At 50.7% G+C, this 27270-nt stretch overlaps 1 protein-coding gene and 3 long non-coding RNA genes across 4 annotated transcripts in view; 2 read left to right on the top strand and 2 right to left on the bottom strand.

Annotated features, from left to right (window-relative positions):
• Positions 1–4875: 4875 nt before the first annotated feature.
• On the bottom strand, positions 4876–8587 carry LOC109496230. Its single transcript, XR_002739541.2, has 3 exons — positions 7746–8587; positions 5460–5616; positions 4876–5255 (listed from the first exon to the last, which is right to left on the bottom strand). It is a non-coding gene; the product is annotated as an uncharacterized LOC109496230 (long non-coding RNA).
• A 182-nt stretch (positions 8588–8769) lies between these two features.
• LOC109496231 lies at positions 8770–10317 on the top strand. Its single transcript, XR_006592538.1, has 2 exons — positions 8770–8943; positions 10221–10317. It is a non-coding gene; the product is annotated as an uncharacterized LOC109496231 (long non-coding RNA).
• A 109-nt stretch (positions 10318–10426) lies between these two features.
• On the bottom strand, positions 10427–14082 carry LOC111556271. Its single transcript, XR_006592539.1, has 3 exons — positions 13291–14082; positions 11065–11160; positions 10427–10612 (listed from the first exon to the last, which is right to left on the bottom strand). It is a non-coding gene; the product is annotated as an uncharacterized LOC111556271 (long non-coding RNA).
• A 2001-nt stretch (positions 14083–16083) lies between these two features.
• The window catches only part of KCNQ3 (potassium voltage-gated channel subfamily Q member 3), a 318119-nt gene continuing 306932 nt past the window's right edge, over positions 16084–27270 (top strand). Inside the window, exon 1 of the mRNA XM_023248670.2 lies at positions 16084–16607. Coding sequence (XP_023104438.2) covers positions 16225–16607 — 383 coding nt within the window. The 5' untranslated portion in view covers positions 16084–16224. The remainder of the gene's footprint in view (positions 16608–27270) is intronic.

Here is a 27270-nt window from a genome sequence, read left to right as displayed (position 1 = left end):
ATTAGCAACCTACCACCGCGGACGAAAGGGATATTGGCGAAGGAGTAGAGTCTCTGCCACTCTACCCTACCCGCCAAGTGCCTAAAAAAGTGCAGGGAACTTAGAAGGCACTTGATGAATTTGAATCGTGAGTTAATGAACATGTTGAGAGGTACTGGGGATACTGAGACATAATCGACAGACCCTCGGTCTTGAAGGAGCTTTTGGTCTATTCTGGAGCCTAGACAAGTCAAGAAATAAATACAGTGAATCGCTGTATGCCACAAGGGTGGCAGCCTTGTAGGGCACAGCTTAAACAGTCACAGAGGAGAAAGGCAGCCAAAACCAGCCGGGGTGAGAGAGGTCAGAAGAGACTCCACAGAGGATGATGTTCAGCTGAGTCTGGAAAGATGAGTAGATGTTTGCCTGGAGAGCCAGGTGAGGAGGGCTGCTCAAGGGCAAAACAAGAGCAGAAGCAAAGACAGGAAGGTTGAGATACCACCTGACATACTCAGGCTCGGGCAGGCAGGAACAGAAGGCGCCCCACTAATAGGGTCAAGTTTCACAGCCTCAACAGGGACCTTTCTAGACTCCCAGTCTTCATGATCTTTCTGGAGCATGGCTTCTGGAATGATGCCCCACTAGGCTTCTTGCAATTCTAAATTTCCACGATTTGTAGGGTTTGCCAAAAGTATTTCGTGGCCATTTCCCTGCTAATGCTTATCACACCAGTAATAAACGCACTGAAGTTAACATCCACCCATCCTTTCGTCTGCTTATTTAATGAGAATTTTCTGGTCTCGTTACAGGCTTTCTAAGCAGCACTCTGAAGGACGCCTAGTCCTCCAACCGCATAGTGCTGGGCATCATGGTAACTTCCAGCTTTTTATTTTTAAATTTTTTTTAACATTTATTTATTATTGAGATACAGAGACAGACAGAGCATGAGCAGGGGAGGGGCAGAGAGACAGGGGGAGACACAGAATCCGAAGAGGCTCCGGGCTCTGAGCTGTCAGCACAGAGCCCGACGCGGGGCTCGAACTCACACACCGGGAGATCATGACCTTAGCAGAAGTCGGACGCTCAACCGACTGAGCCACCCAGGCTCCCCGAACTTTTTTTAAAGTTTATCTATTTCTTTTGAGAGAGACAGAGAGGGTGTGAGCAGGGGAGGGGCAGAGAGAGAGGGAGAATCCCAAGCAGGCTCCCTGATGTCAGTGCAGAGCCTGACACGGGGCTTGAACTCACGAAACTGTGAGACCATGACCTGAGCCTCAAACAAGAATCAGACGCGTAACCAACTGACTGAGCCACCCAGGCGCCCCCTCGTTTTTGACTTAAAAATAATGCAGTAAAGAACTTGCTTGAAGCTTGGTGGGCATCTCTGGCTATTGTTTTGGGATAATTAGGACAGATTCTAGATGGGGAATACTCTAGAGAATGCCTGTTATACCTTCACAGTTAACAGGCCAAGATATAATCTTGACTTCCTGCCACCTCAACACCACACACACACACACACACACACACACACACACCCCTCTTCTTCTTAATCTTACTCATCAGTAAATGACACCACATTATGCTCAATTACGTGCATCAAAAACCTACTAGTTGTCTTCAGTCTCCTTCCTATTCCTCCTTATCCAGCCCACTGAACGTCTCACATCTCCGCCTGCCATGTTGTAGCCCTAAATCTGTCTATACTGCTTCATCTCCAGTATCACCACCATGGTCCAAGCCACCAGCAGCCCTCCCGCACCTGAGATGGCCCCTCACTCCTTCCTTCCATCGAACCCTGGGCTTGGATATCCCATTCTCTATATGGCAGCCAGAACCATAGGAAAGCGATAATCAGTTCATGCCATAAAATTCCATAATGTTCATCACAGAGATTAAGAATAAATAAAGGGGGGACGGTGTCTTCCTTCTTCAATACGGGCCCCCCCCCCCCAGCACCTAACACAGGAGCTAGCACACCGTAAGCATCCAGTAATGTGTGCTAAGTAAGTGAACGTACAGACTTGAGTCTGAGTTCAACTGCTTTGAACTCCACCTGAAGTCCTTCACCATGACGGTATATTGGCCCTCGAAGTGTTGGGTGGTTTGAAAAATAGCCATCAGTTCTTTCACAGTCCTTCCATGGACTCAATGACCAAATCTGAGGGGCTTTTGACTCCTTCAACTGGTGGAGCACATTGTTAAGTGACGCAGCGTGGCTTCTGAGGCTGGGTCACAAAAGGCCTTGTGGCTTCTGCCTCGTCCGCTGGAAGGCTTGCTGCCCTCTGAGAAGTCCAACTTTCCTGGGGTGGCCACAGCAGAGGGGCCGTGGGCAGGTGCTCTGGCCCGCGTTTGGGGAGCAGAAACAGGCCATCCCCGTCCTGCCCTGTCGGAGTTCCCGACCCACAGGATCCACGAGAGTGATGAACGGGCTGTGGCTTGGCACCAGTGGGAGTGGGGAGGTTGGCTCCACGGCAGTAGCTAACTGGAACGTGAAGTAAGATCTCGTGCTCACAATCACCCGTTTGTCATGTCTATCGTTAGTCTCCATGCCCGAAGGGAAGCTTTCTGAGTGCACAATCGTTGCCTCTTCTGTTTATAGCTTTTTCTGGCACCTAACAGAGGACACGGCCTAGAGGAGTTGCTCAGTAAATATTTATGAAACGAATGAATGAGTTTTTAAACGTAGGCCCAGAAATAGAGGACCAGGAAGAATCGGTCCTCAGCCTTCTTCCGGCCAAAGCAAAGAGGAAAATGTGAGTCTCACACGATTCCCAGGGACGGCGAGATCAAAACCACAGCGAAGCTCTGGAAAAGCCTAGATGTTTCTGGCACGATTGGCTGCAGTCATTTTTTTTCTCTTGTCTTATCCTTTTCCATCATCTTCCTAGATGGTGAGAGATGTTCCACGGTTTAGGTTAGGTCTCACCTCGTTCCTTGCCAAACCTAGAAGATCCTGGAAACTCTTACGTGCTCCAAAAATATTTAGTGAATGAGACCTCCTTGCATCCGAAGCCACAGGGCCAAGTTGTATGCCCGCGCCAGTAATACAAAACTGAGCCTTAATTTGGAAAGGAAAGGATCAGCTAATTAATATGCAATGTCAGCAGCCTTATGTATTTTATGGTTCAAAACAAAACTGCATGTCCTTTAGCCCAGTCGATTTCCTGTTTGTTATCACATTAGGCCTAGTCCAAGGCAGATGGAAAATTTGAAGGACATCTCCAGCCATTAAGACGGGCATAAATCTTTCAGAACGGCATATAAATACGTAATCCTTCCCATTAACATTTTTTGGAATTAGGGTTTACACAATTTCTTGATTGAGCAGGAGCTCTTTGGCGTAGTTCCTTTCAGCTGATTATAGGACCCCCCCCCCCAAATCTATAGTCCCGGGCCTGAATCCCTGGTGATGTTGATTTTGCTTTCAAGGCAGGTTCTGTTCAAAATCCCATACAAAGATCTTTGTTGGTGCTGTCCTTGACCTTCACTCTGTCTGTGTGTTTTTGTCGTCAGCTCGCGACAAAGAGCAATGCTTCTAGCACCTGGGTTGCAGCCCTCTGTGCTCAGAACATCTGTGGTCCTCAGGGTAGCACCAAGCAGTGTCACCAGCATATCTACCTCATACACAGAAGAATGAAGGCACAGGACGACTGAACCCGCCTAAGGTCACAGCAAGAAAGTGGCAGAGCCAGGAGCTGAACCTTGGGCTGCTTTGACCCGAAGGCAGTATTCTTCTGGCCCTGCTGGAAGGCACGGAAGGCAAGCTGGCATTTTGTAGAGCTGCTCCTATGTGCCGGGCACTACACTGGGCCCCATACGTCTCTTTTGTCATTTTATAGCCACACTATAAAGGACACATTTGTATCCCCACGCCACATATTGGAAAACTGAGGCTCAGCGATGGTTAGCACTTGGCCCGAAGTTAAGCGGCTGCCAAATAGGGTGTGTGAATCTTGAAGCCAAGATTCAGGTTTGGTCTGCAAGACTCTACACACTGCTCTTTTCTCTAAGCAAGAGTTTAAACATCGGCTCATGAAAGCTTTTTATCTGTGCAGCTGGTGGTTCCTTTGGTGTGGTCTAACAGATGGTGGACTCCATGGGAGGCCAGAGGTGTCCTGTGACCTTGAGGTCATACTTAAACCTCTCTGACTCTCAGCATCTCTGACTGTAAAATGGATTTATGACATTCTCCTTCCCTTACCCACCCCCAAGACCTTGGGAGGACCAGCTTTTGGCCTGAATAAAAAAAACTATCTGTCCCAAACCCTCACTTTACAGATGAAGATACTGAGGCTTGGATAGGCTGCTTAGCTTCTCCAAGTTGCTCAATGAATTGATGACCGAAACTGTATTAGAACCCTGGAGTGTCAGTCAGCTAATGCTTTGTAACAACTGCTGAGGTTCATTGTAATGTTACGGACCTAACTCTCATGCACATACGATGAATATATGTCAAAGATTTTTTTTTCACACAACTCATTAAGTAATGAGAGTGACTGATGTTGAGACCAGCTCAGAGGAGATTTTCAAGAACAGAGGGATATACAGACAGGAATGCTGCATTGAATTCTCTAAAAGATGCACAGCAGGTTACTATTCAAAAGACCATAAAACATAAGGTTTGGGGTTATCTTTTCTATAGCGCACAAATCCATTGTGTCTCTCCAGCACAAAACCCATTTGCATTGCTATCAGTTTTCTCTGAGTTAACTTTTGTCCCTAAGGAGTGGTAAAGTAGCGTCCTCCGAAGATCGAAGATCGTCAGCCAAAGGTGCAGATATCTATAGGTCAGAAGATCCCCAGAGGGCTTTCAGTGCTCTAGCAAAAGGGCTCTAAAGAATCTCTTTTGCTGATTTCTAAGTTTCCTGATATAGAAAACCACAGAAATTTCAATAGCTTTCAATCCTAAGCATTTATTCATCCATCACAGGTCAGGAGGCAGAGGCAGTGGGAGGGCTCTGCTCCCCTCCGTCTCATTCTGGGGGCCCAGGCCGGAGGGGGGGCAGCGGCTGTCTGGAGCACGTCCTTGTCAGAGTGGGGGCCAGGGCTCCCAAAGAAGCACAACCACGTGATGCTTCTTAAGGCCTCACCTGGGAAATGGTACATTGTTACTTCCGCCCATATTCCACTAGCCAAAGCAGGTGACAGGAACCAGCCCAACATTAGTGGGAAGTACGGTGCTCCCATGGCTGTGGGGGATGGATATTTGCTGAGCAGTGATAAGCATGTCGAGTTGTGCGAAGATTTGCAAAAACCACGTGGACACAGAGGCACTATGTAAACATACAGCAGCAAGCAGGTTTTAAGTGTAGAGATCCGTTGTGACCACTGCCCCCCACCCCCCTTTCCAGAAGTGAAAGAAAGTAAGGTTGGCCAGCCGAAGGTTAAGTTTGGAAATGAGCTCACTCTGATGCTTGCTTTCGTGACACAATCTTAAATACTGGCCGGGCTTTCGTGGAGATATTTTACACGCTCACCTGCACTGGCAAATGGGTGCTGGCCGCTGAAAGTCAGTTGAGGAACACGTTTCTTAAGTAGGGGGACGTCTAGCTCTTAAGTCTGCAGAACCGTGCCTGGGGCGGATACAGAATGCCACGATACTCAGGGCCACGAGAGGGGGTTTTCCTGGAAGAACTTTGAGAAATATTTGAAGTTAGAAGAAGGCAACAGTTGTAATAAGGCACTTGCAACAGATACATGGTATATAATATTTAATGAATTCATTTTTTTAAGTTCATTTATTTATTTTGAGGCAGAGAGAGTATGAGCAGGGGTGGGGCAGCAAGAGAGAGAGAGAGAGAGAATCCCAAGCGGGCTCGAACTGTCAGCGCAGAGCCCGACGCAGGGCTCGAACCCACAAATCATGAGATCATGACCTGAGCCCAAATCAAGGGTCGGACGTTGGACTGACTGAGTCACTCAGGCGACCCTTCATAAATTACTTTAATGTGTTGCTCTATTTTAAGTTTGTCAGAAATAACTAGCAGAAAAAACACCTCATGGCCAACAACCAAAGATGAAGTTGGGGTGTCACCCACGGGGAAGCCTGAGACCAGGGTGGGAATCGCAGAATCACAGAGCCTGGAACTTCTTCCTAGAGCAGGGCTGCGTCCAAGTGCGGCCTCGATGAAGCCGAGGAGATGGGGAACAGGCTGGGGGAGCACGGTTTCCCCAGAGGTGGGGGCCCAAAGTCTCCTCCTCCTCTTAATTCCATTTTTCTTCCTCTTCCTCCTCACCTGGTCCCCGTCCCGCTGGCTGCTACCATTTAGGAATTGCTCCCCCTGGTGTCAGGTGCTGTGCACTACACTTCACAGAAGGCCCGCGGCTTTATGCCACCTGCCGAGTCAAACCCTGGCTGGAACTTCCACCCATGAAGTCCGCGTGAGGCGGTTTCAGAAAATTTACAAACGAGCACCCACTTCAAAGGGAGCCTTAAGTCAATACACTAGCTGCTCTGCCTTTGAGGAAGAAGGCTGAGATGTTCTTTGCGTCTTTGCCTTCATCTATTTGTAGCATCAAAGGAAAAGTCAAAACAATGAAATTCTACCTAACGTGATGTTGTGCAGATATTACATGAGCTCATCTTTCTGTGACCTCCTGAGGAAGTTATTATTATGGCCATAATACTTACTATGTATGTCATACAGAGATAATAGAAATGGAAAATCAGGTTCAAAGAGATGAATGACAGGTCAGATGGCAAGAATAACGTAGCCCCCAAATCTACCTGTAATGCAACATTAAGCCTTCTGGGTTAGAGTGAGTTTCAAACCTCACCACCACCGGGTGAGGAAAATAGAGCTCTTAAGTTTGCAGAACCGTGCCTGGGGCGGATACAGAATGACATCTCCATTTTCCGGAAGGGGAAACTGAGTCTGAGAGATCCGACATGCCTTCCCCGAGGCCGCTTAGCCAGTGTGCCAGTGTCGGGACCGAAACCTAGATCCTCCGACGTTTAACCCTGTGTTATCACTGCCTTCCTCTGAAACACCGGAATGATAGCGTCTTTTGTGAGTTTCACATTCCCTGAGGAAAATTTTGTCTCGTCATGAAGACCTTTCCAATAATAGGGACACCACCTTCTGGGCATTAAAGAAAAATCTAGGTCTGAGTTTTTGCTCAGCCACTGCTCTTTGATTTACATAGATTCCACATATATCCCTACAGTTAATATTCGGACAACCTGCATACATTCTCTTTTTTTTCATTAAAATTTTTTTAAATGTTTATTTATTTTTGAGAGAGAGAGAGAGAGAGAGAGAGAGTGTGAGTGGGGAAAGGGGCAGAGAGAGAGGGAGACACAGGATCCGAAACAGGCTCCGGGCTCCGAGCCGTCAGCCCAGAGCCCGACGCGGGGCTCGAACTCACGGACCGTGAGATCATGACCTGAGCCGGAGTCGGACGCTTAACCCACTGAGCTGCCCAGGCGCGGAACCTACATCATTGGACGGTGGTGGGAACTGAATGAGGTGGAAAAGAAAAGGTGCTTGGCACGGGGCCCGCCACAGAGCAGGCGCTCGGCAGGTGGTTGGGGTGCCGGTTACACAGCCGTGGGATTCCTGGGAAGGCAACTGGCTGGAGATCTTCAAGCAGAGACCAAAGAATGCGGCTACAGATTGGAACTGATTAACATTTTATAGGCCGGGGTCACGATCCCTTAGTGGAATGTGAAGTCCTTGGAGTGGGTTCGTGTTACCGCCGAATTGTGTTGTCTCCCCCCCGCCCCTGCCCTGCCCACCAAATTCGTTGGTTGACTCTCTAACCTCCAGTGCTTCAAGACGTGACTGTCTTTGGAGACAGGGCTTTTAAACAGGTGCATAGGTTAACGGAGGCGGCTAGGGTGGCCCTCATCCAATCTGACTGGTGTCCCTGAAGAGGACAGTTGGACGAATAGACGCCAGGGTGTACACACACAAGAAAGAACCACGTGAAGCCGGGCGAGACGCAAGCCAAGGAGAGCGGCCACGGAAGAAACCAGCCCTGCCTGGCACTTGGTGTTGGACTTCCAACGTCCAGGGTGGTGAGAACGTAATTTTGTGCTGCTTAAGTCCCCCAGCCTGTGGCGTTTTGTGACGGCAGTGCTGGCAAGGTCATACAGGCTGTGACATCAGTGTTTCATAAAATGCGGAATAGCAAATATCACAGGGTATCATCGCATCAGGATAGCACTGTTTCGGTTGTTTCTATGTCGATCGTATTACGTGGGCTGGGCTGTGATATAAAATGCGTCACCAAAGACGGAACAGCACCGGACTTGACACGCCAAACTTCTCTCCTAACTTGGATATCATATAAATTATTATTATTATAACGAACATGTTCGTATTCACAGCGTGTCAGTTAGTATGTATTAAGTGCCTCTAAGTGCCAAAGGTTTATAAATGTGAACTCCCCTACTCTGGAAACATCCCTTCGAGGTAATTATTATTCCTATTTTAAAGGTGAGGCTGAGACTTGGTTATTTAAACTGTCCAGGGTCAAACACCAAGCATTTTTCAGAGCCATGATTCTTGCCCAAAGCAGGCTATCTCAAAATAGGCTTTCCCTATTCAGCATCATTGTGCAGCTACCCATAATCCTCTGCCCAGTTACTTAGCACCCAGGCATCAGCTTCCCCTCTGCAAAGAATTCAGTGATGGAAATTAGGAAGACCTTGGACTTAATAGGCTCTGTGCACGCGATTGGCTAAGGGTACAATGGGCCTTTGATGATTGCGGTAAGAACACGGAGCGCGTCTCCAGTTGGCATGGAGCTTTTCTTCTTGTCGCTAAGGTAAACGGAGCCTCGTGATGTCTGTGGGGGCGGGTAATGAGGCACAAAGGTCCGGTCCATCAGGACTGGAAGGAGGTGAGAAAATGGCCCTGACACTCCTTGTCTGAAGACACAGTGAATAGAGTCTTTGCCCACAGTATCCAGCCCTCCTGTGCAAGCAGGCTCCCGGCCAGACGCTCTTGAAAGCAGGTACATGGGCTCATTAGCAGGGAAATGGCAGTGGGTAATCGGAATATGTAAATGGCATGGGCAAACAGGGTGTTTTAACAATCAAGACCCGGAGAGAAGGAGCTTAATTTGGTAGAGAGAAAGGAACAGGCTGCCCAGGGAGCCAATTACTGGAGCCAGAGGCTAGATGCTCAGCTTAGGGAACCCACAGTCAGAGCACAGAGAGGCTGGGACACTGGGTGAATTGGTTTCCACCTCTAAAATGCCAAGCGACCCACGACCTTGCTTTTTTCCAGATACCAATTCGTGCGGACTCTCTTTCCTAAATCCCTCATCCTTCCCTCGTCTCAGGGATCTGCCAGCACTTTCCTTCCGGACCTCAGCATCTCAGCCGGGCACCACAGTAGTCCCGCAGCTGTTTTCATGGAATTCGTTTCTCCCACTCTCAACCTGTCCTCTACGGAATCATCAGAAAGCCCTTTCTGAAACCACCTGGGACACATCACTCCATCCTTAAAGCACCCCAAGGTCCCCAAATTCATAAGCCTGGCACGTAGGCAAGCCTGCCCCACGGGGCCCCTGCTCCATTCACACTTCCAGACATCTTGCCCTGGAAATTCCATGCATTGTCTTGACTTCCAGCCTTTGCATATGCTGAGCCTTCCGCCAGGAACAGCATTCTCAGACAGTACATCTCAGTAGCTAAAAGCACAGACTCCAGATAACCTTGGCCCCAACCCTGGGGCCATCAGCTCTTAGCCACGTGACCTTCAGCAGGGTACTTAAGCCCTCCAAGTGTCATTTCATCGTGGTTAACACAGAGGACAATAACCGTGATTCCTACCTCATAACTTTGCTGCTAGGATAGATGAGATCATCCGTATAAAGCTTAGCCCAGTGTCAGGCACACAGTAAGCACTCAATTAATGTAAGTAACGATGATGATGGATAAACATGTAAACATGAGTCAGGTCATCAAGATGTGATGATGATACAGAAATGAGTAAAATTGATTTGCATTGTTGATCTCACCTTTTCAACTAAATATGGAATTAGATACTCAATTTTCTTTTTTTTCCCTCCTGTTACCCACAGAGAGCCATTCATGAAACAGGAAATCAGTAAATGCCCACTGGAAGGATTAATGAATGAATTCATTAATGGATGAAGTGAATATCTTAACCCAATACAGGTTTCCCCCGCTACCTGCAAGGAGACCTTTCCTACCAAACCTTTCCTAAGCCCAAATGGCATAAAGCAAAGAAGCAATTAATATAGAATTTTTTTTTTTTTAATAGCGTTTCCAGACCCTGAAGAAAACCTCTCTTCGGCTTTTCTGATACCTTAGGACACATGTTGCTAACGGATGCCCAAAATAAATGGAGATGAAGCACAGATGTTCCCAGATACAGTTCAGCGCCCCGGCAGTTGGAAGGCGTGATGCTGAATGCAGTTCCCGGTGAAGGAGCTGGGTGGCACTACCTTCCCCCTGGGGAGGAGTGCTGTCTCTGAAATGGCTCACGGCAGAGCATACCTTGAAAGCTGTCACTTTCTGCCTTTTTGTTGTGGTTGCTGTTGCCGTTTTCGTAAAAGCGAAAGCCTTTTAAGATTTCTTTCAGTTAGTAAACACAGGTAGGTCTTTCGTAAAAATCAAGCGGCATAACGTAAACTTTCGCAAAGCTGGGGATACCTGTATATTTAAAAGGAGAAGAAAAGAAATGATATTCAGAAACGCCCAAAATAAATGTAAAGGTGAATGTAAGACCTGCAAATACAAGGCAGGGAAAAGAAACTCTTTCTCCAATTGAGAACAATCTAAGCGAAGTCCTTTAATTATTGCCATCTGGAGTGAAGGTGAGCGCCATTTGGCTTGGAGCTCATTCGTTCGCCATCCCGCCTGGCTTGAGCTGCCTTCCACAGTCCTATGTCCAGACTCCTTCGAGTAATTTAGTAAATGTGCCCGGTACATCACGGGCTCTCGGTCTAGCTCAAAATGGAGTCCGAGGTAGGGAGGTTGGGAAATTATCCCACTTTATAGACAAGGAGACAGGCTGGGTATGAGTCCAACAACTTGCCCAAGGCCACGAAGCTCAAAGTCACAGAGTCAGGGCTAGAATTCGAATCAGGGTCTACATTCCATACCGTAAGCTGTCCTCATCTTCTGGGTGCCTTTTGCCTTTCTCCTGATTCATTCCCAGAAAGCTTCCTCCCCTGCAAGGGACCGAGAGTTCACGTGCCCTAATGTAGAGTGATATGACATCCAGGAAAAGGAAAACAAAGCAAAAACATGGAGTGAGGAGAGAGGACAGCACCTTTGACGGTTTGCTGTGGTTGAGTTTTCAAGAGTAAAGAATACACAGAGGGAAGCCTTTGGCCTGGACTGTGACAAGACCCAACATTGGAGTTTGCCTGGTCTCCTCCGAAAAGGCAATGGGTGTCTGTCTCCTTAGGAGATGCAAAGACCTGTCTCACCGGCTCCTCCCAGAGGTAGATTTATAACCAGGTGCAGAGCAAGCATTTTGGGGACACTGTTACTCGGTTAGCAGCAGTTTTATGGAATCCTATGACAGTGAGGTATCCTTAAGCCCACGGATGGTGAAACCGTGGAAAGACGACTTTGTATCCAGGAGATGTGTCTGTTCTACCGGAGACACATCTTCCCCCAACCACGACTGGAAGGTCCAATGTAATCAATCTGCCACCAGGTGGCTGGCTGAACCATCGGAGAAGGTGCCATCCTGGAGGCTGAGCGTTGGTCCCCTCTGTTTGCGGGTCAGACAAAGTGCAGCAGTGTTGGCAATGGTCGCCCCCAGAATATTAACAGAGGGTACTTCTGGGCAACCAGACGACAAATCATGCTTGCTGTCTTTTTGCTGCTTGGTATTTCATACTTTCTCTATAACAACTAGGCATTTCTTGTGCAACAAATAATAGAAGTAAATTTAAACATGGTCTAAAACAGGGGCGCGTGGGTGGCTCAGTCAGTTAAGGATCTGACTCTCGGTTTGGGCTCAAGTGATGCTCTCGGTTCATGGGATCGAGCCCCGCTTGGGGCTCTGTGCTGACAGTACGGAGCTTGCTCGAGATTCTCTCTCTCCCTCCCTCTCTGTCCCTCCTCCCCCTTTGAAAATAAATAAGCTTTAAACAAAAATGTTCTAAAACAGTCATTTCGTGTGTTTAGGGAACCAGGTGACAGGGTAGGCAGGGCCCCCGTTAGCTTGTGCCCGTGAACCTGAGATTCCATCCTGCTCATTTGATTACAGAAATAGTCACTGGAATGTCATGTCTCCATAAGCATGTTTCTGTCCATCTGGTCACTCGAGGCTGACAGCCCTGGGAAGCAGGACATACAGGGGGAGGAACCGAGGCTCAGAGAAGGTCTTTTGACCTCTCTCTCCTTACACATTCCCAAGAAGCCTCCCTGTCTGCAGGAGAGGAGTTCATTGTCGCTAATGCACAAGATGAAGGCCAGGAAAAGCGAAAACAAAACCAAATCAAAGGCATAGGGGAGGGGTATCAGTTGGCAAATCTGAAGACTAGGAATTGGTCGGGTTTTCAAGGTCACACACTGAGGTCGTGCAGACCTGGGACGCAAAACCGCCAGCGGAATGCCTTGTTTGTACCGTGGCCCCCAGCCTGCCTTTCTGGATTCTGTGTTCCTGAGCTCTGTCCTGGTAGCCACACCCAGTTGGTACCTGGGGCTCTCAGGGACTTTAAGCCTCAAAGAAGATTCCTTTCAATGGAATATAGTCATTTGATTTTGGTTAGCTGGAATCCGTGCTAGAGGCTGTTGAGATTACATAGTCCCCCAGACGACACTGTGAGTGCATCCTGTTTTTCGTGACATTTCCAAACCTCCTACCTGAACAACACCGCACTGGATTATAAAACCATTGAGCAAATCAATTTCCAAACTACATGGCAGTTTCCCTATCACCGGATTTAAGTGGATCAGGGTTATGAATTTGATATTGACCTGACCTCATGCTTTATGGGAGGCACGAACACAGCCCCTGCACTTGATCTTAAAACATTAATATTTGACAGTCTGGGGCTCTCGTCAAAATAGAAGTGCCTTCATGGGCCCAAGGATCCAAATTGTGATTCTGAAAATCTGAACTTTCGACTAATTGCACCGTAACGACGTCTTCTTTCTACGGGGTCCTTGACTAGTCTCCTTTTGTGCTTATCTGGAGAGTCTTTGTGTTTTAAGTTCTGTCACAATGTTTTTGTCACCATGTTCCTTAAGTCATGGTGAATACTAAGACTCTAAGAATAAACTCACATCGGTAAAAGGCAAAACCCGAAATCTCATACACAAACACACAGCAAACGCTTGTGAGCCAGGCATTGTTCTGGGGGCTTTACCTTCCGCATTCAGTATTCATCACTGGTTCATGAGCCTACAGCACACCAGACATCCTTCTAGGCTTCAAGGGTAGGACTCTTGAGGCCCCCGCTCCCGCCTGGTGAGATAATAGTGACCAAGTAAACAAAATGCAAACAGGATCGTTTTGGGCAGTGATAAAGGTAACAAAACAGGACGGGGGTGAGGGTGACTTTAGAGAAGGCAGGTGCTCCCACATGCAGACAGAACTGTTCCCTAGGCATCAGGATTGCACTGGGATGGGAAGCTGGTGCAGGCACTGGTGGGCCGGGGATGAGCACAGGTGGCTGAGCTTCCCTTTGGAGCGCCTCTCTCTTAGGCTCCTCCCTTTCTCTGCACTTTTCCTCCTTCCAGAGTTTCCACTGACTGGTTCCTGACCAGCCCCCGACTCCTTGCTGAGCACCAGTCTCTTCCTAAACGTGTGTGGGGGTCCCACTGTGCGCGGTCACATGTCCATCAGCCAGTCCACGCGGTCTGCGCCCAGTCCCTCCCGCAGCCCAGTGACCCACGGATGATCGTTCTCAGTCGGGTTGTGGCTCTTATTTTCCATTAGGTTTCCATATGAGAGTCACTTTCTGGGCAAACTCTTCTGTGGCATTAAGCGGTTTATTTGTTTGTGCCAATACAACACTGTTGAATGATTTCAGCCTGTGTACAGTTTAACTCCTTTCTTAAAGCTACCCTTATTGGTTCCGAGATTTCTAAGGTTCTTGCCTCTGGCATTCATTCATACAGATCCTCTACCTTCTTTCCTTATGCCCGCACCCACATTTCCTCTCCCCTCCCCACCCCCTCCACCCTTCCCCTCTCTTCTGCCTACCCCTTCCCTCTCCCCTCCCCTCTCCCCTGCTCACCTCCTCCCCTCTCCTTTCCCCACCCCTTCCCCACCTCCACCCCTCTCCCTCCCACCCCCTGCTCACCCCCTCCCCTCTCCACCCTCCCCCACCTCCTCCCCATCCCCTCCCTGTCCCCTACCCATCTTTTCTCTCCATACCTGTCCCCTCCCCCATCTCCTCTCCTCCTGGCTCCTCCCCTTCTCTCTCTTTTTCTCCTTGGCAAACTCTCTCAGGCAATCCAGAGCTGGCAGTCCTTTGCAGGCCTTCGGATGGCTCTTCTCTTATGCACTAGGGATAGCTCCTTGACTTGGCCTTGCTCTCCGCTCCTCCCCTCCCCACCCTGTCCAAGCCAGCCAGGGAGCCTGGAGAGAGTGGGAAAGGCAAGGAGGCACCAGGTACCAGGGGCAGCAGGAATGAAAGCGGTGGCCCTGTGGGAGGGAGGGAGCGGGGAGTTATGTTCAAAGTGCTGGACCCTCACTGTCCTCTGCCAGTGACTTAACAAGATCTAGTCCCCGCCCAACAGTGGCCTCACCTCCCTCTGCTCTCCCCTACACTCACTGCACTCCAGCCACACCTAGGCACTTGGGGTTCTGCTGCCTGGGAGGCTCTTCCTGACATTTCCTTAGTTGCCCCTGATTGCCGCTTGGGTCTCACCTCAAAATGTCACCTCACAATGAGGCCTTCCAGGACCAGCCAATGTAAGGAAGCTTCCCACTTCTAACAACAGCAGGCTAATTTGTTTCCTCATAGTACTGGCCGCTGCTGGAAACCACACTATGTTTGTTTTCTGGTACTGTCTTCCACCTTTCTAGAATGCACTCTGGGAGCGCAGGGATCTGCCGTGTCCCGGTGGGAGAACATGGCCCCCTCTCAGAGGAAGCTCCCTCCCTTGGGGTTTAGTAACTGAATGAATGAACAGAGACTCGGGCAAGAGAGGGAATGCCTTGCTGGAGCCCACGTTAGGAGCCAAGCCAATTCCACGAGTTCTCGCTCTTCAACCCTCTGCTCCACCGAGCGGTCAAGGGCCAAGGGCCAAGGGCCGAGGGAGGTGAGGGCAGCACTAGCCACCATGAACCAGAAACCAAACAGGGCGCCGCCCAGGGTCGGTGGGCTCGCGCCGCGCTGGGCCTCGGCCAACCCGGCAACTTGGATGTTACTTCCAAAGCCAAGCGGCAGGACTGGGAGGCGAAAGGAAAACGTTAAAGCTGCCGATGCCGCAGGCCGACCGACGAATCCCCCCGCCCCACGCCCGGCACCCCGGGCCCGCCTCCCCTTCCCCTCTTGGCCCCCGCGCCCCGCCCCGGGGAAAGCCCCAACGCCCCGGGGAGCGCGGGCAGCCCCGCGCGGCGACCGCAGCGCAGACGGGCCCGCAGGGCCCGCAGGACGCGCAGGGGTGGGGGGCGGCGGGAGGGGGAGGCGGGGCCCCGCGGGGGCCTCCCGCCGCGACGGGGCGGGACAATGGGGCCCCACCCCGGCGAGGGAGGGAGGGAGGGAGGGAGGGGGGGGCGCGGCGTGCGCTCGGCCCGCGGCGCGCTGGCTCGCGGCGGCGGCTGCGGGGCTGAGGCTGGAGCGGGCGGGGAGGGGCGCGGCGGGGGGAGCGCGGGGGAGGGCGGAGGCGGCGGCGGCGCGTGTGGCTGGCGGGCGGGCGGGCGGTTGGCACCGGGCTTGTAAATAAACTGCGATGCTGTCTCGGGCTCGCCGGCCCGGGTGCCGCCGCCGCCGCCGCCGCCCCGGAGCGCCGGTGCCAGGCTCCCGCCGCCGCGCGCCCTAGCGCCTCCGCGCCAGCCTCGCGCGCCCTCGCCCGCTGCCCGCAGTGCCCGGCCCGCGCCCCTCGGGGTCCCGCGGCTGACCCGCGCGGGATGTGAGCCCCTTCCCGCTGCCCGGCCTCCCCAGCCCCCCGGGGGGCCCGCCGTTGCTTGCTTTTGGAGGAGGGGGGGTGGGTGGGGAGCGGCGCGCGGATCATGGCATTGGAGTTCCCGGGCTTGCAGCCGCCGCCGCCGCCTCATCCACGCACCCCGAGCGCCCCTTCTTCCCGGAGCAGCAGCGGAGAAGGCGAAGCGGCCGGCGGGGGCGAGGCAGATGGGGCTCAAGGCGCGCAGGGCGGCGGGGGCGGCTGGCGGCGGCGGCGACGGGGGCGGCGGCGGCGGGGCCGCTAACCCGGCCGGAGGGGACGCGGCGGCGGCCGGCGACGAGGAGCGGAAAGTGGGGCTGGCGCCCGGCGACGTGGAGCAAGTCACCTTGGCGCTCGGGGCCGGAGCCGACAAAGACGGGACCCTGCTGCTGGAGGGCGGCGGCCGCGACGAGGGGCTGCGGAGGACCCCGCAGGGCATCGGGCTCCTGGCCAAGACCCCCCTGAGCCACCCGGTCAAGAGGAACAACGCCAAGTACCGACGCATCCAAACTTTGATCTACGACGCCCTCGAGAGACCGCGGGGCTGGGCGCTGCTCTACCACGCGCTCGTGTGAGTACCCAGCCGCTCGGCGGCGCAGGTTGGGCCCGGGGGCGGGGGCCGGAGCCGCGAGGGTTCCGGGGCTTCGAAGCCCAGGGGCGCCCGTCTGCCGAGGGGGAACACCGGTCTGTCCTCAGTGTTTCTCCGCTGTGCGTGGCCGTGTGTCTGTGAGCCACTCTCTGGGTGTTGGACACCAGGGCTTGAACGATGCAAGCGTGATTACCCAGCTAATTTGGAGATTGGATTGGCATGTCTGTGGGCGCGCGGGTGCGCATTTATGGCACCTTCTCCGGATGTTGGTATCGAAGCTTAAAAGAATGATGTGGTTTTTCCAATTAACGTGGAGGTTGAACAGCATAAAGCGGATCCTCCCCTATGCTCCGTTTCTGCTTGGGGTGGGTCCCTTCTCCTGAGATCGCTGCGGAGTTTAGATGATGCATCTTGGAGTTGGGGATGGGAGTGGAACACTGCCCATAGTGGGGTGTGTGTGTGTGTGTGTGTGTGTGTGCGCGCGTGTGCGTGCGTGTGCATGAGCGCGGGTATCAGTTGCTTGCTTGTGCTGCCCTTCCTAGGGCTCCATCCTGGTGTAGAACCTGGTGTTGCTCTAACTGGGAGCTGGGACTGGTCAAAATGCGTGTCTTTGGGTTATTTTTACGGGAGTTAATGAACACGAGAGCGAGAGTACGAGAGAATGAGAGTATCTCAGGATCGAACCTGGAGAGCTGGGGCTTAACGGTGCCAAGAGATGAGGGCCGCAATTTATTTTGGCTGAATACCTGCATGATTTGGCCCTGATATTCCCTCCACCTCAGCTGCTGCCCCTAGCCTGGCCTTGGCTGGACAGGGGTGCGGGCCATGGGAAGGGGCCTGGGCTGGAGGTTTGACCCGAGGCACCGTTCCCCTAGAAAGAGCCTCCTTGCTAGTCAGGATGAAAATGCGTTGCCGGAGAAGGAAGATGGAACTCCCTTCTGCACCTGACACTTGGGACAGAAAATCTTATACTTGGGGAGAGAGAAAGGGGATGTAAATGGTGACTTTCCACCCAAGAGAGAGAATCAGAACTGTCCGCACACCCCAGGGCTGGCAGGGCATTTGCAGTTACCCCTTGCCTCCTGTCTGTGGCTTAGTCATTCTGATGGCTGCTTCTGGGGAAGCTGTACGTTACCAGCATTTTCGCGGAGAATTGGTCATAAGTTTGGCCCCTCCTGTGCCTTCAGTGGTGGATATTCCTCTGTGTCCTCCTGCATTTGACCCATGACGGATGTGGTCCCAGGGAGTTCAGGGAGCCTTGGAGTTGCTGCCTGCCAATCATCCTTGGTTGAATTGCTTTTCCAGATTTGGCCACCAGGTGGGGGCGTCTGCACAGGACCTCAGACTTGGCAACAGGTTTCTTTGGAGAGGTTGCAGAAGCCTGGAGAGGATGCCTCCCTGAAACTGGCAGGAGGGAGGGGGGCATCCGGCCAGGAGGAGCTGGCAGGAGGGAGGGGGGGGCATCCAGCCAGGAACACGGATTTTGGATGGTCCAGACTCCAGCATCCACTTCTGCATGAATTTGCAGGTGTTAGTGGCTGGAGAGAAGGGTTACCAGAATCTTCTGCTTGCTTTCTTCAGGTGGCAAAAAGCGATTGAAAATATATTCATTTCTGTTTCTAGCACTGTATTTAGTTAAACTGAACTGAAGGGGGTTCAGTTAAATTGGCTAATTAGTTAAATTAATACTGGAATGTGATAACGAAAAAAGGCACTACAATGATTTGAATGCACACAAACATACCTACCCAGACTCCACCTGCCTTTTGCATGTAAGTGGCGCTCACCATTTATTGGCTGACTTCCAACCCTGGGGTCCCACGGCAGCTTGTGGGGTACCTCTTTCTTTCTTCTCCTCCCACCATTCTCAGCTAGCACCCCTGCGCTGCCTTGTTCAGCCTGGAGGAGGCATAGCTAAGGCCTGTTACTGACAGAGTCTCGATTTTATCCTTCTTTCAAATTATTCCATCACGCGGAAGCAGATTTGAGACTGCCAAAGCCTGTAGCCTCAGTTTCCCCGAGAGGGCCAGGAAAATCTGAGAGTGTGGGATGAGGAAGAGGTGAATGCCCAACCAGATGCTTTCAGACATGCAGATCATTTATTTCATTGAACTCTCTCCAGGATCTTAGGAGGTGGGAATTACTATCTACGCTTTATAGATGAGAGTAAGAATACTTCAATGGGACCACTTGTCCAGGATCACACAGCTACTGCTCTGGGTGCTCACATCCGAATGCAGTGAATCAACTCCTGTTTTGGGAGCCTGGATCCCAGTTCTGACCCTCTGCCAACAATTTGGGGGCTCTGGGTATTTCACTAGGTATCCCTGGGTGCCCCTCACCCCATTGGTAACACAGGGCTCTTAGGAACTCCTCTGCCCTCACTTGCTGGCTCCCGGCTGGCAATGGCTAGAAATGGAATTTGGAATCAAAATGGGCTAGTCAGAACCCAGGAAGCACAGTGGTAGGAGAACGTGGAGAGGGGCTAAGGTGCTGGTGGGAATGCAGGTTCTGATGGACCGGGAATCACATACCTAGTTAGTGGGTGCATCGTACGCCCCTCCTCCAGCTCAGAAGGAAGTGCAGTCAAGTGAACAAATTGAACTTTTCATTGATGATTCAGGGTTTTGCAAGGCACTGAAATTCGTGCTCCGAAGCATCCATTATCCTGTTCTGGGCTGTAGCTAATGGCATGAGGGGGGCCAGGAAATTGGGCTGACGACGGGTTCACACGCTAGCACAAGCTTTTCTTTATTTTTTAAATGAACCAGTTCTGTGAGATGCACTTCCCTCCCTTCTGTCCTAAATAGAGAGGATACAGCAGATGCGGAAACCAAAGACCCTCACCCCCAGTCTTCTCCCTTTGCCTTAAATGACCATCCCTGTTTTCTCCTGGCTACTCACTTTCACCCTTGGCCCAGCTCCGGTGTCGTTTCCTCCGGGAAGTTTTCGGCTGACCCAGCCCAGGTTGAGCTAGAATTGCCCTCCTCTGCAGCGCCCCCAGCTTTGGGATTTTGCACATTGCATTGGGTTGATCTGCCTGCTCTTCTGTCTCTGCCGTTGAACTGAGAGCTACTCGAGAGTTGGGCCGTGGCGTTCTCTGGCTTCGTTCTCAGTTTCCCGCGGGCTGCGGGGTCCGTGGTGGTTCCTCGGTGAGCATTTAGTATACGGGTGAGAGGAAGAATACTCTCGGGTGAACCCAAACTGTGCTCTGTACGGCTTTCCTGCTGTCACCACCATTGTCACCACAACACATAGGCACAGTCAACATTATAGGACGTTAGTGATAAGAATAGCTCACAGGAGTCTTAAAATGGACTGAGGGGAGGAGGGGGAAAGGGTGGGAGACCAGGCTTTGACCCCAGTGTGGCCCGTGCCTTCTCTGCATCCTGAGCCTGAAAAGGATTCTGCTGTTGCAGAGAAAGTGCTGGTCTTGGAGCTCCCGTCCGGACTGACTGAAGTGTCTGTGACTTCGCACGACCTGCACGTTGGGGATGACGACACTCTGCTGTCATCTGAGTGAAATTAGCCCAACGTCAGGCCCTCAGGATTCATTGGTTGATTATGAATAAGGTCTCCCTAAAAGCACATACCGGGGCGCCCGGGTGGCTCAGTCGGTTAAGCGTCCGACTTCAGCTCAGGTCATGATGTCGTGGTCCGTGGGTTCAAGCCCCGCGTCGGGCTCTGTGCCGACAGCTCGGAGCCTGGAGCCTGTTTCCGATTCTGTGTCTTCCTTTCTCTCTCCACCCCTCCCCCGCTCACGCTCTGTCTCTGAAAAATGAATAAGCCTTAAAAAAAAAAAGCACACACCACTGTTTATTCTGGCACCTTCTGGGGACTCCCCCTTCCTAGCCTGTCAGTATAGAGATGCTGGCTTCCTCTTGCTGGATTGACACTGCACTCGCTTCCTGCTGCCCTCACCACCCCCCTGCAGCCAGCCGGGTATGATCACTCGCTCACCCGTTGACAGAGCGAGGGCAAATGGTCACAAGAAATACCCCCTGTTTGCATTCCCCAGCCCTAACCTCAACCCTAAACCTAACCTTAACCCTGAGGTGGGCTGAGCCCCGGGACATCATGAGAGGTGGGGCCCGAGGACCCAGCAGCTGCTCTGGAAAGGAAAAGGCCCGGCTGGTGGACTTATTAGCATGTTGACTAAAGATCCCTCTTTTTAAAAGCCGATCAGGATTCCAGGTGCTTTTTTTTTTTTTTAATATGAAATTTATTGTCGAAATTTATTGTCAAATTTAATATGGAATTTATTGTCCGGGTTCTTTATCCATTCATCTGTCGATGGACATTTAGTTCCTTTCTACGTCTTGGCTGTTGTGAATAGTATTTCAGTAAACATGGAAGTGCTAATACCCCTCTGAGACCCTAATTTCAATTCTTCTGGATAACGATTCGGAGGTGGGATGGCTGGGTTGTAGGGTTGTACTGTTTTTCGTCGTTGCGGGACCTCCGTATTGTTTTCCACAGTGGTGGCACTAGTTTATGTTTCCACCAACAGTGTGCTAGGCCTGAAGTTTCTCCTCATCCTCACCAGCATTTGTTTCTCTGTTTTGTTTTGTTTTGTTTTGTTTTGTTTTGATCATAGCCATCCTGAAAGGCATGAGGCATGCTATCATTGGGTCATCCTTTCTTGGGTTGTGAGAGCCTGGTCTTTGGAGTCAGACCTGGGTCTTTTTTAGTTTTTTTTTTTTTAATTTTTTCAAATTTATTTTTAAGACAGAGAGAGACAGAGCATGAGTGGGGATGGGGCAGAGTGAGAGGGAGACACAGAATCCGAAGCAGGCTCCAGGCTCCGAGCTGTCGGCACAGAGCCCGATGTGGGGCTCGAACTCATGAACTGTGAGATGGGGACCTGAGCCGAAGTCGGACGCTTAACCCACGGAGCCACCCAGGCGCCCCCATGGAGTCAGACCTGGGTGTAATGCAACTCTGCCATTTCCTAGCTGTGGGACCTGGGGCGGTTTGCTCACTTTCCTGGATTGTAGTTTCTTTGTTTCTGATCCAGAGAGAATCATGCGAACCTCCCAGGGTTGACATTCAGTTGAGGTGATGATATATAACACCTAAACATGACGCTGTGCTGGTTTGCAACCTTGGGCGTTCCCGGGGTTAAATCTGAGACTGGCCCCGTGTGCAGAGGGCAGGGAGAGACCAAAGAGAGAGGCGGGCCACTCCAGATCCATAGGCCGGCAGGTTTAATAAGCAAGGGAACTTATCTGCGAGGCTTGTCGTGGGTGCTGGAAGCTGAGCAGATCTCCCCGCCCGCCCTCCAGAATCTTAAAGGTTTTCAGAGAGTCCTTAATGGGATTCAGTCCCATATGCAGTACAGCCGTCTGAGCAACACCTTACTCTCAAGGCTGCGTCTTTGGCTCAGCTCCCACTGTGGGAACCGTGGACAGTGCGCACATTCCAAGGTCGAGGGAGGCGGTGAGGTCCAGCTCGCGGGTCACCCGGCGGTCACGTCCTCTCGGTGACCTCCTCCAACGCACTGCAGATACTCAGTAAACATTGTTTCCTTTTTTGCTCCCGCTCAGTCGCGTTCAATCTGCCTTCCCCTGGCCCCCCTCATAGGATCCACGCCCCTCGCCCCTCTCCCCTCTCTAATAACCTCATGTTATTTTCTTGTGGTTTTCTGAATGCCTTGCCTTCCTTCTGCCTTTCCTTTTTTTATGCTACTTTTTTATGATACCAACCACCGGAGTCGGATGAAGACGTCGAGGAAGGGGTTGACCGCAACAGCCCTCAGTGTCAGGTCTCTGGGCCCCCGTGAGGCCGTGTGCTGGGCGGGCCTGTGACCGCAGGTGCCCGGTGTCTCACTGTCCAGGAGCCGGGCTCACGTCGGGTGGCCTCAGCACTGGAAGGGAGACTACGGGGTCTCCCCTTTACAGGTGGAACCAGGTTCTGAGAACCTGCATGATTTGCTCAGACTCTTGGAGCGACCTGAGCGGCAGAACGGGGATCCCGCAGGGGTGTCCCGCCTGGGTCACAGGGCTGTCTGCACCGTGTCACTGTTGTCCCCAATGGAAGACAATGCGGAAGACAGGTAACAGGGAGAGACTGAAACTCTGCCTTCCTGGGAGAGGCGCCTTGTACGGCTGTGTTTCTGAAAAGTCCCCAAGGAAGGGGCGCTTGGCCAGCTTAGTCGGTAGAGCATATGACTCTTGATCTCCGTGTCCGTGAGTTCGAGCACCACATTGGGCGTGGTGCTTCCTTTAAAAAAAAAAAAAGTTCCTAGGGGAAGGCAGTGTGGCTGGTCTGCAGACTACACACTGAGGCACAAGGCTTTTCAAACTTTGACATACATGTGACCCACCTAGGCGAGAAGGTACCTTAAGAAAAACCTGGCAGGGGCGCCTGGGTGGCGCAGTCGGTTAAGCGTCCGACTTCAGCCAGGTCACGATCTCGCGGTCCGTGGGTTCGAGCCCCGCATCAGGCTCTGGGCTGATGGCTCGGAGCCTGGAGCCTGTTTCCGATTCTGTGTCTCCCTCTCTCTCTGCCCCTCCCCCGTTCATGCTCTGTCTCTCTCTGTCCCAAAAATAAATAAACGTTGAAAAAAAAATTAAAAAAAAAAAAAAAAAAAGAAAGAAAAACCTGGCAGACTTTTCTCGAACCGGTCATCAATTTGTGAATCAGACGGACTCTACCCTCCTCCTGAATAATACAGTGGAAATGAACAACTGCCGTGGGGCCTAAAATGATCTGAGTCCAATCATGAAGAAATAATAAACAAATTCACATTGTGCGAAGTCTTGCAATTTGTCTGGCACGGACTCTTCCAAAGGTCCCTGATGTAAAAACAAAGAGACCTGTCTTGGTTAAAGGAGCTGAGGGGCGCCTGGGTGGCTCGGTCGGTTGAGCGTCTGACTTCGGCTCAGGTCACGATCTCGCAGTCTGTGAGTTCGAGCCCCGCGTTGGGCTCTGTGCTGACAGCTTGGAACCTGGAGCCTGCTTCGGATTCTGTGTCTCCCTCTCTCTCTGCCCCCCTGCTCCCTGGCTCACACTCTGTCTTTCTCTCTCTCTCAAAAATAAATATTACAAAAAAAAAAAAAAAAAAAAAGAATGTGAACCTCTATGGACATTGCAGTATTATTTATAACAGTCAAGACAAGGGAACAGTCTTCACATCCAATGGGTGGGTGAATGGATAAAGAAAATGTGGTTAAGTATGCACAATGGAATACTGTTCAGCCATAAAAAAGGAGACCATACCATTTGCAACAACATGGATGAGCCTTGAGGGCCCTTCACGGTGAAGAGAGTATATGTGGGTATTATACTCCTCTTAACTTTTTAAGTTAAATTAAAAAAATAAAAAGTTAAAAATACTTTTTTTTTTAAAGGGCCCTTGGGTGGCTCAGTCAGTTAAGCGTCCAACTAAGTCAGGCAGAGAAAGGCAAATACTTATATGTGGAATCTTAAAAAACTGAACTTAGAAACAGATCGCATGGATGGTCGCCAGTGGCCAGGAGTAGGGGGGAAATGGGTGAAGATAATCAAAAGGTACAGACTTCTGTTTGTAAGATGAGTAAGTTCTGGGGACCTACAGGACAGCATGGTGACTATAGTTAATACCGTATTGTATATTTGAAAGTCGCTGAGAGAGTAGATCTCAGAAGTTCTCATCACACGCGCACATAAACACACAGAGGTAACAACGTGATGTGTTAGATGTGTTTATGAACCTCCTGTGGTAATCATTTCCTAAAATATATGTATCGCAAATCACGTGGTACGTCTTAAACTTACTGATGTTACACGCCAATTACATCGCAGTAAAACTGGAAGAAACGCAAATGAAATTCATGATTCTTCATTGGACCCCAGGTGGGAAAAATAAATAATAATAAAGGGTATGTTATAGGGACAGTTAAGAAAATTTGAACATGGGCTCCATATTAGATAACATCACTATGTCAAAATTTAATTTCTTGAGTGTGGTAATTGCATCGTGGCTATGTAGGTGAATATTCTTTTTTTTTTTTTTTTTTACACAAGCTGCATGGTGCAGTCTTTAGTGGTGAAGTGTCACAATATCTCAACGTATGTTCAAATGTCCAGCACACATACAGACTATATGCAAGCATACTTACGTGTACAAAGTACACACAGATAGGAAGAGAGAGAAAGGCACGTGAGGCAAAAATGTTAACAGATGGAAAATCACGGTGAAGAGAGTATATGTGGGTATTATACTCCTCTTAACTTTTTAAGTTAAGTTAAAAAAATAAAAAGTTAAAAATACTTTTTTTTTTTTTTAAAGGGCCCTTGGGTGGCTCAGTCAGTTAAGCGTCCAACTCCTGATTTTGGCTCAGGTCATGATCTCACGGTTCGTGGGTTTGAGCCCCGCATCCGGCTCTGTGCTGGCCGTGCGGAGCCTGCTTGGGATTCTCTCTCCCTCTCTCCCTCTGCCCCTCCCCACCACTCGCGCTGTCTCTGTCTCTCTCAAAATAAGGAAATAAAAACTTAAAAAAAAATTTTTTTTCTAAAAAACACTGAACTTGCACAAACAGCACAGAGCACATACATGGATACAGAACCAGGCCCCACCCCAGAAATTGATACTGTCGGTCTCTGGGGATCCAGGCATGGTCCTTAGGTGATTCCAGATGAAGCCAGGCCTGAAAACCGTTGGCCAAGCTGGACAGGCTCTCTTAGATTCCTGGATGCTGTAAAGAACGTGCCTCAAGTTTCTCTCCACCTGGGGCTTGTGCCCGGGTAATGACACACACACAGTGCAGGGGTGCAACGTGGCGTGCCAAAGTCATTCGTTTCAAGACCACACATGCTGATTCAGGTGCCACGCTGGAGGCAGATGAGCCATAATTCTCCTCTGGAAAGAGGGACCTGAGCAACTAAATTTGGTAGTCTAGCAATGCAGCGAGAGAATGCAGATGAGGAACCAGTCATGCACGAAGGTCGCGCTCTGTTGAGCCTCCTGTGTTGGGTGAAGGGAGCTTTCTCCAAAGGAGGTTTACGGGGCTGGAGAGAAGAGGAAGGTCCTCCTGTGTATCCAGCTGAGGACTAAGTTTCCTTTCCTGCTTGAAGAACCAAAAGCTACATGCAGTTAACTTGAATACTACCAGTTCCATCCACGTGGCCACAAAAGGCCAGATTTCCTTCTTTCTCATTGCCAAGTAGTGTTCCATTGTGTATACAGACCACAACTTCTTTATCCATTCGTCAGTTGATGGACATTGAGGCTCTTTCCATAGTTTGGCTGTTGTTGAAAGTGCTGCTATCAACATTGCTAAGTGAAATAAGTGATACAGAGAAAGACAGATACCATATGTTTTCACTCTCATGTGGATCCTGAGAAACTTAACAGAAGACCGTGGGGGAGGGGAAGGAAAAAAAAAGAGAGGGAGGGAGCCAAACCATAAGAGACTCTTAAAAACTGAGAACAAACTGAGGGTTGATGGGGGGTGGGTGATGGGTATTGAGGAGGGCACCTGTTGGGATGAGCCCTGGGTGTTGTACGGAAACCAATTTCACGATAAATTTCATATTAAAGTAATAATAAAAAAAACTTGAATACTACCTTCTTATTCTTGCATGGTTAGGAAGCTCCCCCTTTCAACTTGGTGTTCGCGAAAAATAATTCCCTTGGCGTTTAAAAGTTTCATAGATCGGCCGGGATTCTGCGGTATTTTCCAAAGAATCAAGAGGCCCCGTGCTCTGTATTTTGTCTGTGCCTTCAAGTGTTGACAGAATGAAAACAAAATTTGTCGCGTCTCTTTCAAACGGGGCAACGTGAAGAGAAGCCAGGGAAAGGTCTTCGAATGGGGATTGACTAAGACCCCCTTGCAGACGTGGTGCCATGTGGTTCTGGTTTTGGGTGGCCCAAGACAGGTGTGGGTTTGTCAGAAGTGCACTGCGGTGGGGGCACTAGGGTGGCTCAGCCGGGTAAGCGTCTGACTCTTGACTTCGGCTCAGGTCGCCATCTCAAGGATCGTGAGTTCGAGCTCCACAGCAGGCTCTGCGTGGACGGAGTGGAGTTCTGCTTGGGATTTTCTCTCTCCTTGTCTCTCTGCCCCTTCCCTGCTTGTGCACTCTCTCTCTCTCCCTTAAAGCAAATAAATAAATACATACACTTAAAAAAAAAAGCACATTGGATGCACCATTACGAGAACAGCATTAACTGTGTGGTTCGGACACCTCACTAGTCCCACAGTCTGCAAATACCCGCCGCATGGGATTGATGTGAGAATCCCTTGAGATGATGCGGGTGGGAGTATTCTGGAAGCTATGGTCGTGTAACACCCGGAGGTGGCGTTTCCTTAAAGCCGTAGAAGGATCAGGGGAGCCCATGGTTGGGACCTTTCTGTCTGGAGCATCTGCTCACGCACGGATTTGCCTCACTGCTGTCTGTGCTGCATTACCTGATACCAGGAACCCATTAACTAACTGACTAGATTAACTAGATTAACTAACCAGATGTACTAACCTAGCCCGTACATCTACAGGGGTGTCAGCTTCCCTAAGATGGTCACCTTTGGGGAGACTGATGAGGACAAGGTTTACAGGTGACAAGGTGATGTCAGTACCGAGGTTTCAGGCCACCTCGGGTTTTCAGGTGTCATCAGGTGCCATCCACACTGTGGCCTTGTTGGGCGGGACTTTTCATTCTGCCACG

The sequence above is a fragment of the Felis catus genome, chromosome F2 (genome assembly GCF_018350175.1).
Source record: "Felis catus isolate Fca126 chromosome F2, F.catus_Fca126_mat1.0, whole genome shotgun sequence".
In the NCBI taxonomy this organism is placed as follows: Eukaryota; Metazoa; Chordata; class Mammalia; order Carnivora; family Felidae; genus Felis; species Felis catus.
The sequence above is the reverse complement of the archived record's forward strand: the minus strand, read 5'-3'. Positions and strand labels throughout refer to the sequence as shown.